Here is a 15,710-nt window from a genome sequence, read left to right as displayed (position 1 = left end):
CGAATACCAAAAGTTCAAACCTTTGGTGGTAGCATTGTAAAAAAAAAAAAAAAAAAAAAAAAAAAACAGGGGCTGCGGGGGTGTCCCCCACATCACCCCGCTCCTTGTACTTTATGGTAAAGGGAGCGGGGGTTGTGGGGGACACCCCTGCAGCATTCTGTATAAAAGAAACATTTAAAAAAAAAAGAAAAAAGGTGCCTGTGGCGCCGGTTCCCGATCACAATAGTGAAAAGGGAACTGGCGCTGCAGGAACCCAGTGTGAAGATGAAGGTAAGTGGGGTTTGTTTATGTTGGGGGTGTAGGTGGGGGTGGGGGGGGTTATGGGTGTGTTGTGTGTGTGGGTGTGAGTATGTATGTGTGTTCGCATGAGAAAGGTGCAAACTTTTGGTAGTTTGCACCTTTCTCATGCGAACGTTTCAGCCGCGGTAGTTTCTGCCGCAGCCAAATCACTTAGATTCAATAGCCTTGACTGTTCTCCAAGTTTACCTTGATTGGGTTTTGGCTAACCTCTCAGAGTTTCCCGTTTACAAGGAATAGGGGGAGGCCTTCTAAAATCGGTCCAGCGGGCCAGATTCGAGAAATCCATCTCAACAGTGGGCTTGCTCCCAGCCTGAATCTTGGATAAAAGGAAGGGTCCTGCAACTTTTCATTGGAACCAAGACTTCTACGACAAAGAGCAAGCCACTGATGATGACCAGAGGACAACCCCTGCAGATAACCAGCATCGAATCCATTGATTAGCCCAGTGAAATCCTGCTCCTCGGTCTGATCTCAGACGACCCTTATTGGTACTTCAGCACATGGACGGTTGGGCACAACGAGCCTCGACCCCTGCTCGAGCACCCGTTCTTTCAGAAGTGAACCTTGACCAATCAGTGGACTGAACCCTGGGCTACCATGCTGGCGCGATCGTCATTCCAAGCAGAGCCTTGGAACTTGGTAAATCTTCAGCTTATGCTACAAGTCGTCTGCGCCTGCTCCTTTGCTCCATGGGGTAATATTGAAATCCACCTGGAACTAAAACCATACCTTAAGAAAAAACTTGGAGGCACCTCCTTCTACCACTTAGCCGCAAAAACCTGGACCACCACCCCAAAAGAAATAAACACCGAAGATCACCACAAATTCAGGAAATTACTAAAAACGTGGCTCTTCAACACCACAGACTCAAACTAAAAACTGAAACAGAGGAAAGGACGACTAAACTGGAAAGGACACTGACAGCCCCAGAACCGACAGGGAAGCTTCCACGGCACCTGGACGGGTGACACCGGATATACTGGAGCACAGGTGACACCCATTGAGACACAGTCAACTACCCCAGCAAATCCCACCCAACATTTCACCCGCCCCTTAGTTGCTACCAGGTGCCACAGTTTTGTGGAATTGTCGAGATATTGGCAATCCCCACACTAGCTGAGTTGTGGACAATGGTAGGTGCACTGGCCACAGGAGTAGGGAGGGAGGACTGGTGGGGTTATGGGGGAGGCTGGTCGAGGTGAGGCCAGATGTGAAAGGGACCTTGAATGCCAGACAGGCCCAGATTAGGACAGAGGCGCATCAGGGGAGACTACGCAAGCCCAGTGCCTCAATTCAGGATATAGATGCCAGCTAACCAATTCCACTAACAATTTCCCCCTCTGCATACACCCCTCAAACTCCAAACCAAACACAACCACAAACCTACAGCACAACAAACCGCACAAACTTCACTACATTGCAACAACAAAACAACACAGACTCGCACAACAGTACACGATGACTACCGGCCGCAAACACCCCAGGCCCAGCCAACAGACCCACCGGGCTGAGGCCGCCAACAGCACATCACTGCTCTATTGCAGTTTTCTAGCTTCCCCCCCCACTAACTCACCCTACCTTCCTCTTTGAGCCGCCAGTGCGCCAGGGGACCACTCCGGTGGTGATAGTGCACAGTACAAATGTCCTTTAACATTAAAGTCCCGACCTTACCTGACTCAGACCTGGCCTGTGGTGGTGGAACCTGGGTCAAGGATCAATCCCTAGGCCTATCCTAGTGATGAGGATTGAGTTGAATACTTACCTGAACTTTACTAAATACTCATCTGACTTTAAAAACTTTCTAAAAAGCACCACCACAGCCCACTGCATCATTTTGAAATAGACCCACCTGAAGAAGATATACTTTGGCAATTGTGTCATTTGGGCATTGTAGGGAGATGTATCATTTTCATGCTTCATCCCTTCTCCTAGTGAGACCGCCCCCACCCCCACACGTTTTGTAGCACATCTGGACCTTTTTCTTTCAATCCTGAATGAGTGGAGCCTTTTCCTCATTCATTCTTGTGGGCTCTGTCTTTTGGAACTCTATTCTTTGTATCCTACCTGTAGTATGCAGTCTGTCTGCTCCATAACTCTTAAAGGCATCTGTGTTTTACTACTGCAGCACAAAGATTCTTATGGGCAGTGTTGCTGGGGGCCCTTAGGATCCTCCTTATTTTTCTGTATCCTCAAGTACTTACAGTTCTAAAGGACTTCGTATCTCTCCCAAAACCAAAGGCCCCTTTCTGTAAAATGCCGAGAGAGATTGCAGAGGAGCGTGTGCTGGAACAGTATAAAAGGTGAGGCTTCTGGAGTGAAAAGCAATTCGACCACTGGAAACAGAAGTAACCAAAGATGCCTGCTGACCCTTTGCAATACCGTGAAGCGACCACTGCTGTCCTGACCCCGTTTTCTGGTCAACAGAGGAGCTCCAAACAGGATGACTCCTTTCCTTTGGCTGGTGGGAACAACCAGTCCCAAATTGATATGTGAATCAATCCATCTCCCGAGGTCCTTGGAACTTCCAGAGAGCTGCAGAACCCCAATACCAGGAGACCTGCTGCCCATTTCGAGTGCATTGTCCTGGAAAGGCCAAATCCATTCAAATCTTTGCTAAACCCCAAGGACACTCCAGAGATCGGATCAACTTGCCCAGTCCCCCTCATTAGAACGTGGGACTGCAGGAAGCAAAGAAGATTGACCGGGCAATCCATGTCCTTTGTTGGTGCTGCAGAAAAGGCTGCAAAACCGCAGAGTGAACCAAGAAGTTGCTGAAAGGCGTGCTACAGGTCCTCCCTTGAGACTTCTGCTGAGAGATCCTGTCCATTGTCCTGCCTTCAGTCACCAGACCAAGGAATCTGGAGGTCGGGTCCAGAAGAGTAACATCGCGGAGCTTCCAGCAGGAACATTTTCTTCTAACCCAAGGTACTGTGGGGAAAAAGGTATTGCTTACCTGATTCCAAGAAGTCGTTCAAGAGCGTTGGTGCACCAAGAGGTGTCCGGGGCAACCCCTTCTTTCTTCAGACCCAAGCTGCTACTTGTGTCCCCTTCTAAAGTCCATTTTAAGGTCTCCCTTGGTTTACTTGCTGCTTCAATAACTCTAGACACTTGAAGAAATCCCCAGGAACTCTTCTTTATTTGCTGATTGTGAAGACTTCAAGCCCTCTCCAAACTGAATTTAGCTAGGGTTGCCTTTTTGGACGTGAAAGACTTACTAAGCAAAGAAACCGTCTCTAGAACCACCAACTTACCATTTTCCTCCTTTTAAGTGACATTACTATATGTGTTTGCAGAGTAAATGTACTACTGTATAAACCACTGAAAACCGGATGAGTGCCCAATAACTGATTATACAATAACATTGCCTTTTCCCTTTCTAACGTTGCTAACCGCAAACAAACACAACAGTGAAAGTGCCCTTTGAAGTGTATTATCAAGTAATCCTAAGTGTTCTAGTATAAACGTATTAAGGATTCAAGGTGATTCTGGTGTAAACATTACATATATACTTTTATATAACTATGTGTAAGTGTTTCTTTGTTGTGCCTGTCCAGCTAAGATTCAGTGTATTTACCTACAACTCTCATCTTCCTCTTAAGATAAGCCTGACTGCTCTGCCACTGTACCAAAGTCCTGAGCTAGTACAGACTGATACGAAGAGTTGGGGAATCTACAAACCACTCGGATAGCTTATTAAAGTCTTACTGCCAGTAGGACTTTAGGAAAACTCCCCTAACACGGCACAAGCCCCCATACCATCTCAGGGTTCTACACGTTGAAGTTTGAGGGAAGTGTTGGAGTTGGTTCTGCCCATTTTTCCATACATCTGACCATTCACCTGTAGGTCACTGAAAATAGATTCATATGTAATTCGATTCTACTAATAGGGAATTGTGCATTTAAGGTTATGTTTTTGTGTGCCAATACTCACCTGTGACTTGTATCTGCTTTGTGTGCACCTAGAGGCCTAATAAATAAATATTTGTACATACTTACTGTCGAACCTGAATTATTGGTGTTACTCTAGTAGCCCTAGTATAATCTCACAATTTCTGCGTCCAAGACTCGACTGCTCAGCTACTTTACATTGATTGGGTTTTGGCTAACCACTCAAGGTTTACCATAAATAGGATGGCCTCACAAAATCTTCCCACCAAGGGCTGATTTGGGAAATCCATATTAACAGGAATGTATGCATGTGTGTGAGAAATTGTGAAGTTTCTCCGCCCTCTGCAACTAATTCAGAACAGGACTACGAGACTAGTCCTTGGCCTCAAGCCCAGGTACCATATCTCCAGCCCTGAAATCTCTCTGCTGGTTTCCGGTGGCTGCAAGGATCAAGTTCAAGACCCTCTGCATCGCCCACAAGGCTTTCTGGGGCTGAGGCCTGCACTACATCTCTTCCTGAACACCTTCCCTCTCGAGCCCTTCACTCCGCCACCTCCAACTCTGAGGGTCAGACGCTTCTCCAGGCAAAGAGTGGGGGTAGATCTCTCCTCTGCAGGTGTTTCCATCTGGAATGGCCTCCCTGCCCCTCTCAAATTTGAGCTGGACGACCTGAAGTTATGGAAGCAGCTCAAGAACGTACTCTTCGCTTCTGCTTTCTCTCCCTCCATCTCTCCCCTGACCAACCTGTATGCTGCGCTGTCTGGCTAAACCTCAGTCTAACAGTTATCAGCCCCCTAACCCTTGACTAGTAGCCCCTGTACGGCCTCCAGGCCTACCGTGCACATAGGGGCTGTATCTGGAACCCTGCAGTTCCCTGCCTCCTTGCACTTACCCAGAGGCGCCTTTCCCTGGGTGCACCAGCTCAAAGCATTGCTGCCCTGATTGCACTTCCCCTTTCCCTCCCCCCCTGCACTTTGCATCTGACACTTGCACGATCTGAATGACAAGGCCTAGTAAGATAGTTTGTCTCCCCTGTCTTGTCACGCCTAGTAACAACTGTACAAGCGTGTTATAAATGACTTAACGTATCATATCATTTATGCAGACAGGTTAATTTATTTTTCTGTACACAAGCTGTTATTGTGTAAGATGGTGGGGACTTCCCCCTGCAGAAAGTCTGCAGACCACCTTTAATTCCTCCGTTTAGAAACAGCCCGTTTTTCCCCAGAATTGTGGAGGGGTGCTTTATATTCGAGGGCATGAGATTGGGGCGTCCAGTGAATGAGGAACCCAATTATTAACATATGAATCAAAATACACCTTTCAGTAAGGTGGCATTAAAGTGCTATACAAGCAACACAGGGTGTAACTATGTTGTCTCCTTTCCAATGCCTCACCCTCTCCCGACGTTTCGAACTATTCTTCTCATCACTATGTGCTTTGAAACAGCCCAACACCTGCGTAACACGCTATACAAACAACGTTATGTTGTGTAGTTCCGTTAGCCCCCCTTTCACATTTTCACTTCCATCATAACTCGGTGAGAAGTGTAAACGGTACATAACACCACAACAAAACAATGTTACCTCCTTACATCTTCCTTTGCCACACACTGTTCCTCTACTTTTGAGGCACTTTGTCCCCTTCACCTCCAATGTTTTCAGACAACATAAGCTACAATGGTGCTCCATAAGTAACAAAGCAAACAGTGCGTGCCACCATACACGCACTTTATCCTCGCATCCTCCCTCCTCCCCCAGCACCATTTGTCACCATTACCATGCGTAGTCCCACTGACCGGCCTCCAGGAAATCTGCCCCAAAGTCACCCATACCCCAGAAAAGCAAATTGTAACCCCAATTGTTCTCCTTAAAGATAGGCCATAGCACCTTGAAATGAAAAGGGGGTAGGGTAGCAAATCCTGGCTGGGTGGAAGGAAATGTTGCTTTTGGTGTGTTCGAGTAAGTGGTCATGTTCTCCTTAAATCAAACAAAGAAGTGTAAATACTCCTACTGGCTCTAGGCCAAAAGCCCTAAATGGAATAAAACTGCCCATAAGTCTTGCACTAACAGAAATACATTCCCACTTTGCAGCGCCCACAGCTGCAATAGGCTGCAGCATAGCTAGATTCAATAGCAGCAGACCATGCAAACATCAGTCTTGCGTAGATGGTTACCAAATTACGTGCAAGGGTTATACTCTTATTCAGCTACTCAAGCATCAAAACATAACCTGATCACAGGCAATTCATACTCCATCCCAACCGGGATCATAATATTATCTTAATGCTAAAATGTCATCTTTATAGTCGCCCCTGGAACTAAAAGTCCCTATAACATGCAATGTTCTGCTTGATTACAGTGGTGGCCCAGATTGCCTCAGCACTTCAAGGCCATAGCACTGGCAAGCAATGGTATTAGAAATCATGCATGAAATAAAATAAATCTGTCTAGCCCAACAGGTTTATTTGGCCATCAGTTGTTCTCCTTCCAACACACAGTTTCACATGCCACTTGGTACAGCATCCCGTCTACCCCAAACTAGAGACGCAGATCTCCTGTAGGGAAGTGCACAGCAGCACTACTACCAAGACCCAAAGACGTATAACCCCCTACCTTATTTGGAAGACTATTGGTGATCGATCCAGACAGAAACTTACTGCAATAGGACTGCTTCTCGTCGGATTTGTCTTTGCAGTGTGCCACCCGGTCACAGGTCATGTTGTAATTGATACAGTCTCCGTTTGCACATTCAAACTCATCATGTGGATTGCAAGTGGAGTTCAGAGCTGCGGAAAAAAGTCGGGTGTTTGCCCGCACAAAGAGAAACCGTGTTAATCAATACTGACCAAAGACCTCTGGAATTCTGGCCAGCATGCACAATTAACGTCTACATGTGGGCTCTGCGTTGAGAACAGAGAGGAGTATTATTGGTGCTGACTAATGACAGCATACTGGGTATCTTAACTGAAGCAAAGCATGTGTTTGAGGGGCTTTACTGATGGAACGGGAATAAATTCATTGTCATGTATGCTAAACTGGGGGAATGGTGGATTAGCCTGGTGATACTTTATTACTAGGACGACAGCTCAGTGTTCGCCATATAGATGGAATAAGCCTGCCCCTTCCCATGCTCGCAATCCTGGCACGATCCAACTCAGCCCTTCATCCTTCCGGGGTTGATAAACGTAGAACCATTAAATTAGAGAACACCACCTTTTATTGCAGTGCTTAGAAGCATAAGCAATCTGGCATGAAGAGCTACATACAAACTAGATATTAATAACAGAATATGTTCTCCTGTGAGGACAGAGTTGAGATTCAGAGGATGCAGTGTTCAAGACATGTTTTGGGGGTCCCGCATGGCATGTAGAGGACCTAGTTGTTTTTTTGGCTGCCCCGCTGTGTCTTAATGCCTAGTTGCTTGTCTTGTGGACACAGTTGAGGGGAGGATGGGTTCTGAGCCCATATTGCAGACTTTGGTGCATTCTTGGGTGCCATGTTGGTAACCTAGTTTGATGTCTTAATGTGCCCCATTTAGAGCACACTAGGTGCCTGGGTAAAACTCTAGTTGGATTTCTTCCCGGGAAATGTCTTAGGGCGCCGGGTTGAAAACGATGGCGTCTCTCAGCTGCTATGCTGAACACCTAGTACCTCACATACAGAGTGGCATGGAAATCTCCACAAAGACCTCGACCGATACCTCTTACACAGTTCAGACTCTGAGGGAGGATGGTAATACTGTCCACCATGAAAAATATCCAAGCAAGCATTGTAGCAGATGCCTATCCCCAGATGCTCCAAGCAGAAAATAAAATGCAAGCATGGTCCATAGGATCCCTGCTTCTACACTGACAAAACACTGATGCGGCAGAGACCGGTTTAGATTACAAAATTGGGGACTGCCAGGGCATGGGTTTCGCACTGTGCTTCTTGCAGGATCACAATTGTGGCAACTCGTGAAACCCCACATTAACGCACATCTGCGCTATTTTGCCTTTTTTACAACAGGAGTGCTCCGTAGCTACCTGAAGCTATGCTCGTGCTCAATATATCCCCACAATAGACATAAATAAGGGTGCTAGCTGGATATCTCAGGATGCCTTTTTGATTAACTAATTGGGTGTCTTATCTGTGAGTCAGAAAAGATTTTTGTGTGAGCCAACACATCATTTAGCAACCCAAAACCAGAGCACAACGAAGCATTGAAGCCCCCACCCATGACTGGTCCAGAGCATAAGACTACTCACCTTTACAGGTGAAATCTTCCTGCAGAATCCGCTCGCCACGGCAAGAACAGTTCACCCGTCCCTCGGAAGTCAACAGGCAAAGATCCTGGCAGCCACCATTGTTTATCTTACATGGCGACAACTCACCTGAATAAACAAAGACATCACAAAAAAAAGAGTCAATACTAGGCAGATGCAATTCAAATTTAATTAACCCACCACCTGTAGAACGCATAGCAGCATTGTTTTCTAGTTCAGACTTCCGGCTATAGGAAAGCCAAGTACTTCATCTACATGGAATACTTATCACTTGTATTTTAGTCTCCAGGTGATCAGTATCTTTGCAACTACTGTAGTAGAAAAAAAAGCAGCTTCTCCCACACACATTCTCCCCCCTCCCGCCCCCCTATCACAAGGTCTCTTATCCAAAAAAGATTCAGGCAGATCGCAATTTCCTGTCATCCCAAACACACTGGTCTCTTCGGGTGGGCTTCTCAAAGGAATGCTGGCGAAGACCAGACCAACCAGGACCTCCTCCACCCAGCACAGCAGAAGGAGCAAGCAAGAACAAACCATTGTGAATTGGCAAAAGAAGAAGACGGGAACTATTTTGGATCAATGATGTTCATGAGTCCCTTACCGCAGCTGCAAATGCTGCCTACGTTGTACATTTCACAAAATTGGCAAAAAAATGATCCACTGCCAAGAACCACTCAAATGTGTTACTGTAACTAAAAACCTACTGGAGAAGTGAAAAAGGGACTCAACGTGTACCCTCAGCACTTCACATAAAGTGGGGTGTGCGGACATCGCAAGGAAAGTGTAGGTAGGATAAAAAGGATGCCGCTATCCTTTGAAACAGTAGTTATCACAAGGAAATAAAATAAAACAAAAGAGGGAAGCTCAAGGAGCTTCCAGCAGCACTACACAAAGTGTGTTATGCAATAGGAAATTACAGATGCCTTAAAAAAAGATGGAGGAAAGACTGCATCAAAATAAACCCAGAAAGGGTTGCTGAGAGTAAAAAAAAACAGAATAGGCGAGGGAAGAAAAAGATTCCCACTCACTCATAAGAGTCAGAAAAAATCCAATAGTCCTGCAAAAGGTGCTGGGGGAGTCACCAGGTGAGGAGAATGTCACGCAAGATGGAAATTCTACCTAGCATCTTGGAAGGTTGACACTGCTCCCCTTACTCAACAGATTACAGAGCTATGCTGAACAGATCACAGATTAGCGCTATGACCCTGACTGTGCCCCCACATAGCCTCCCAACAGAACTCAATGCCACATTGCTAACAGACCGCAATGACACCGCCCTACAACTGCTCCATGTACAGCACAAACATGAGACCTAATACCTTCTCCATTTCAAATTCCCTCCTCCTTATTTCCTTTCTTGACTGTTTGCTATAATGGTTTTAAAGTGCCGTTGAAATGGTATTGGAGGTACATGTTCACTTCACTCTGGCCTGTAACTACGGGCCCCAAGCATTACCTGGCTCGGGTGGCTTAATACTGAAGAGGTTTCTAAGCGTGCACCTGGGATTCAAACTTGTGTTGCTCTGTATTGTCTTGCTTCCAAGACAAGTGCATTGCCACTGAGCTATACTAACCCTGCCAATCATTCATGAGTGCATTCATGCAGGCAGCCAGCCAATCAGGCTCACTGGCATTCAGGCCAGGCACCCATAACACAGAAAGCACCCAGCCTTTCCGAGCTCTACACTGCATTCCTTCCAGTTTCAGTCAGGGCTGGCACAGGCATTGAGTCACACAAACCAAAACCAGACACCCACAACATAGAATGCGATTTGTCTTCACGCTCCTTTCATACAGGTCCCACCCCAATGGTGTACCCACAACACACAGTTCCCAGGAAGGCTCCAGTCAGTATGACAGGCGGCAGCTCCAGAGCCATGTGTGGTTCCTCCACCCAACAGCCAAACAGGAAGAAAGGGACAGAGTTGCGCTTTGTAGGATTTGGCAAAAAAGGTGTAAAGGCAATAGAAACAAAGAGGCTACAGTGACCATCTTGCCTTTGTCCAGGAATACATTGATTCTTAAGGCAGGGCTTGGGCATCTCAAAAATGGACACCCAGAGCCACTGTCAAGTAAGCATGTAGCTGCCACCAGCCCATACCCTGATCTGTGGGCAACACACAAGGGCCCAAAAACACACAAGGGTTATATGGGTGTACAGACCGGACCTCAGACAGAAAACATACCGAAAACACACACAGAAGTGGTAGGACAAGGACTAGGAGGCCCTGTCCCTCCAAAAGGCATTTGCAGCAACACATGTAGCACAATTGGGCCTGGAGGCAGTATTTTGACAGAGATTGGTGCTGGTGGAGCATATCAGAAGTTTGCAACAGCTTTGCTAGTGGGCTAAATGAATTTCTTCATTTGTGGGTTAGGGGTCAGACATGTTGGGCGTCCTTTTTTTGCACAATCAGAGCAGCTGTTTGAGTGAATTTCGGCCCAGTAAGCAAGGTAATCCAGATGTTATCAGATAGATTTTCAGTAAAAGAGGAAAGCAGCCACCTAAATTCGGCTAACTGACATTCTAAGACAAAATCAAAATCCACAGAGTACAGGTCAACAGGAACTCATGCAGTTTCTCACATTTTCAGGAAAGAAAAATCAGGAGAAAGACAACCAAATGCTAAAAGTGTGGCATACTAAAAAGCAAGCAACAAACTCAGATCCCTCCAACTCCCTTTACCATATTAATTCCATCTGTCTCCCCCAGTGATGCTCCACCTGGCCTGCAGCCGTGTCAAACATTTTTAAGGGGGTGTACATTCTATATAATCACACAACAGAACATAAGAGAAGTTGTTGCTGAGAAGGAATGAAAGCAATGCTTACAGCTGTTGGTGTCGTTGGCAACAGCTATAATTCCCATTGGCTGCTGCGGGATGTCCACTCTAAGGAGCTTCATGTCGTTTCCCACATACTTGTTGGCCCTGTGGACCGCCCGGCGCACCCAGTCTGTCCAGAAAATGTAATCTCCATACACAGCCAAGCCAAACGGATGCACTGGCTCAGACTTCAGAATGACCTGTAAGCAGGAAGAGGAATGTTTTAAGGTACCTACCACCTGAAATGTTGCAATTACAACTACCTATAACAGACAGGAAAAGTTTCGTTTTGCACCCAAAGAGCTGTACCGTACTATTAGCAACTGATCTATAAAGCGTGCAGAGTTTCCCTTGTTCCAGATTTAATCAGAAAGTCTTGACATTCTTACTGTGTTCCCCACTCACTAAGAACAGGTGTGCATGGCATTTGCTTTTAGAACGCCTCTAAAATGTGATTCAGAATGCACAGTGACCTCCTGTGCAGCATTTGCAAATAATAAAACATGTTTCAATAATTAAAGTGCATAAAAAAAAAGTACAGTGCCTGCTACGGCACTGATTGAAGGGCACTCCTGGGATGCATTTATTGAAGGGAACACATAGATGGCAAAGAACAGATAACTTGCATTGACATGTTGACTTCAATTGGCTTTATAACCCCCTTTACCGGTTAATTTGGCACACTTGTATAGCATGCACTGCCCTGTGGAGTCTCTTGGCGCTGGTTGTCAATGCCCTGTGGAACAGAAGGGCTTAAGGCTAGGGCCTGAAGATGGACAAAGAAACCAGATAGTTGCCAAATAGTAGGCAGTTGCATGCTCTTGCAACTTGTATTGCAAATCTACATCCTCCTTTTGAGGCAAAACTGATTGCGAGAGCTTTTAGCAGGAGTTCATTGGAACTCCTCAGGGTACTTTCACGCTGGTATGCTTACATTTTTCTGTTGGATTAGGTCAACACTGTTGATTTGATGCACTTGAATGCCAAACGGGCTGTCTTAAAGTGCTTCTGTTTTGCAACTGAAAGCCAGTGGAACAAACCTCTGGCCAAAGAGACGCTTCTTTTGAAGAGACTATGCCCAAGCCAGGCTGACACACTGAGCACGGAGTGCACGAGCATTGTCAAAACAGAATTTATGAAGTTGCCCACAACCAGAGATTTTAGGTTTGTGGTCAGAAAATTCACAAAGGCTTTACAGCTGCTTATAACCAGAATTAAATGTGATGCCAATGTAATCGCAAAGAGGAATTGCAAACGCTGGGGCTCAAAATTGCTGGGAGCTACTTAGTTCCCGTCTAGACGCTAAAGGCTACTGGGGGCTATTTTTGACTTGCCAGGTCAACTGGCGCCAAACAAACGTATTCATATGATATTAGGTCTACCTATTTGAGAGTGTGCAAAAGGAAACATACTACATCTAGGAGGCATTTCAAATCCTATAGAATGGGCAAAAGGTTCCAAGTTGCCTCTCATGAGGAAGTGAGTTCTTCAGCATCCTTTGCACTCACTAGCTCCTCGCTACAGAGATGGAACCCGATTACATGACGATGCAGGGCCCCAGGAGCTCCCTTAACTCTTGCTCATCAAATCTTTATTTTGATCCCTGTACTTTGTTCCTCAAAGTAACCATTTGGCCAAGTTAAGATGGAAAAGAGAATACATTGTCTTGCGATACTTGACTTGAAAAGAATCAGCTTTCACCCAGATCTGTGAGTCATCAAGGCAGCACATCAGGGCATTAAATGCCAGACACCTTAATGAATACGGTTAGGAGGGGTAGGGGTGAATAGCCACTGATGTAAGAATGAGCAGATGTGCTCAGTAAATATTAAATAGGACTAGGGATATTGACCTGGCCAAGCTCAGAATATTATTGAGAGATGGACCGATGAATGACAAACAGATGGCTCAAACCCCGTCTCAGCATGTCTGAAAGCTACCGACACAGATTTGAACCCTCACAGATCTGACAGCCATAAATGCTTCCCAAGTTGATAAGTTAAGTACCATTAGGTTGTGCAGTAACACCAGCCAATATCAGAGTGCAAAGACGCAGTAGGAACAAGGCATACAAATGCCATAACTAATTATTGCTTGTCTTCCGCACTTAACAGAGCCCCCGCAACCAGGTTTCCTCGGTTCATATACCTCCCTGATAATAAATCTCATTCTCGCAGAAGAGAAAATGAAGAGCAACTCAGCAGGAATAAAGTAAAGTGTTCCTTCTTCAGACTTTAGTGTATTCGAAAAGAGACGAGTAATTAAGCTCAGTTCTTGTATATTTGCAGTACCAGGGAACGTGCATTATTTCCAATAATGTACTTTCTGCAAGAGAATTTGTCATGGAACTGATCACTGACCTGTGGTGCAATGTGGCAGACTCGGTCCCAACTCTCTGAAACTTTCCTACCCACAATGGCTCCTCGGCTAGTCTCTGCAACAGTACTGAGTAGTTGTGTGTGCCTAATCTGTGCACAGCTGTAGGCTGTCGGTGTGTTCTCTAATGGGTGCCTGTCCAATTTTTCTGAGTCGAAAATTGGTCTAATATCCTAGCAGTCAAGCTATGGAATACCCGAAAACTATATTGGCCACAAAAGGGTCAGAACTCACATAGCGTAGTGAACCATCGTATTCACAGCGCTCAATCTTGTCCAGAGTGGCATCAGAGAAATAGATCTTCTCAGTCTTGTGGTCGATGGCAAGACCATTCGGGGTGCGGATGTCTTTATCGATGATGATCAGCACGTTGCCCCCTGAAAGGGTAGCCCTCATGATGCTGGGATGCTGCTCATTCCAGTTTGTCCAGAACATCAGGCTGTGGAAAAGCAGGACACAAAGAGGATTTAGTACAGTGTGTAGCAACGCAACAAAGTAAAGCACCTTTACATGGAGGAACTTGTGCCACAATACCAAATCAAGCAAAAAGGGTCTGAACACACATAACAGTACAAAAGCTCAGCACATTAAGCATCACAACCTACAGTGACTAGAGTGAATCCTGGCTGGGCTGAATCAAACCTGCATCCTTCATAGATCGATAAACTGAGTGCTATCAAATTGGCACTAATAATCCTATTACAGCGCTTAGAGGCTTGAGGAATCTGGCATGAAGCACTCTATCAACCTGTACATACACACACTACTATTACATAAATATTTATATTCGCACACACAACATTGAATTAGGACCAACCACACACTACAATGACCAGCCAAGCAAAAGCGTAACTGAAGGTGGGGCTTTCATCTGGACAAATTTAGGATAGAAAATGAATCCTTCATTAACAGACAGATAAGCCCGTCTGAGGAGCCCCACCCCTCACCCCCTTTTGACAGGACAAGCAAAAGCCCTTTTTAGAAAGTCATCAAAACAGCCCTCTTTTCCACCATGATTGGCTTTATGAAACTGATTGAATCCATACAGCATGGATAAGCGGGATCACCTTTGCTCAATAGAAGCTTGATACTCTCAACACAGAGATGAGCTCCCTTGACTGGCTATACTATACGAACAGTCAACACATAGCTCAAAGACTAAACTTTTCTTCAGCATAAGAAATGCACAAGCAAAAGCATAGCCATTTACTTACCCATAATTGACCATGCAAAATAGCCACAACCCTTGCTCTCCATTTAGCAAAACCTAGCTTTTGGGGCAGTAGCCCGAAGAACACTTGTTTACAGTGACCTGGCAAGCAAACGTGGATCTAATCAAGCTACAAAGAAAAGTGCAATTCTATTGTGACTGGAGAAGCAGAAGCAGGTACAAGCAAACCACTGAAAGGAAGAACCTTGACTTTCAATTCCTAAGAAAGCAACTTCAGGTGTGCGGAGGTGTAAGCATGGAAAAGGAAAGGCTACACTTAATTCACTACGGCTGTACAAAGACTGCTCAAGCAAACCACCAAGAGAACAAATCATTGTTCCTAACTTCCCAAACAGCGGCAGGTCAACAATACGTAAGATGTTACCCTCTTCCACAAATGAAAAAGGCAAAAACAGCCATCAGAAAAGATTTTCCTTCTTTGCTGCTTTTCACCATCATACTAGGACATGATTGCGGACTGTTTTTTTTTGTCGCCAAATGTTTTGGGTGAACATGGCTTTTTCCTCCTCAGACACCACTTCATCTGGTTTCGTTGGCAGAGCTCCGACCAATCCCTATGGCTGTCGGGTCAGGACAGGGCCTGTCCCCCATTCTACAGTTTGGTTCGTACTGCTAGCCCCTACGGCTACAGGTAAAGGCGGACACTGATCCACCTTTCATTTTACCATCAGTGGGATTTCCACCCACACAATGTGTTCATGAAGGGCTTGGTGGCAGTAGGAACCTAATTTTTACCATTTTCACCTGCACTACTGTCTGTGCATAATCCTTTTCTTTCACGTAGCCTTTTGTGCGGTGTCATTTCTCATTAGCAACTTAAGCC

General features: G+C 45.6%; 1 protein-coding gene across 2 annotated transcripts in view; it reads right to left on the bottom strand.

The window, feature by feature from the left end:
• Positions 1 to 15,710, bottom strand: part of LRP1 (LDL receptor related protein 1) — a 1,300,039-nt gene that overhangs the window by 452,010 nt on the left and 832,319 nt on the right. For both annotated transcript variants that reach the window (XM_069653565.1, XM_069653566.1), the window contains exons 43-46: positions 13,891 to 14,095; positions 11,288 to 11,480; positions 8,438 to 8,563; positions 6,848 to 6,976 (exon numbers count right to left, since the gene is read on the bottom strand). In XM_069653565.1, the coding sequence (XP_069509666.1) occupies positions 6,848 to 6,976; positions 8,438 to 8,563; positions 11,288 to 11,480; positions 13,891 to 14,095 (653 nt within the window). The remainder of the gene's footprint in view (positions 1 to 6,847; positions 6,977 to 8,437; positions 8,564 to 11,287; positions 11,481 to 13,890; positions 14,096 to 15,710) is intronic.

The sequence above is a fragment of the Ambystoma mexicanum genome, chromosome 3q, assembly GCF_040938575.1.
Source record: "Ambystoma mexicanum isolate Mex_15411 chromosome 3q, UKY_AmexF1_1, whole genome shotgun sequence".
Classification (NCBI taxonomy): Eukaryota; Metazoa; Chordata; class Amphibia; order Caudata; family Ambystomatidae; genus Ambystoma; species Ambystoma mexicanum.
Note: the sequence above shows the minus strand (reverse complement) of the source record. Positions and strands in the feature narration are given on the sequence as shown.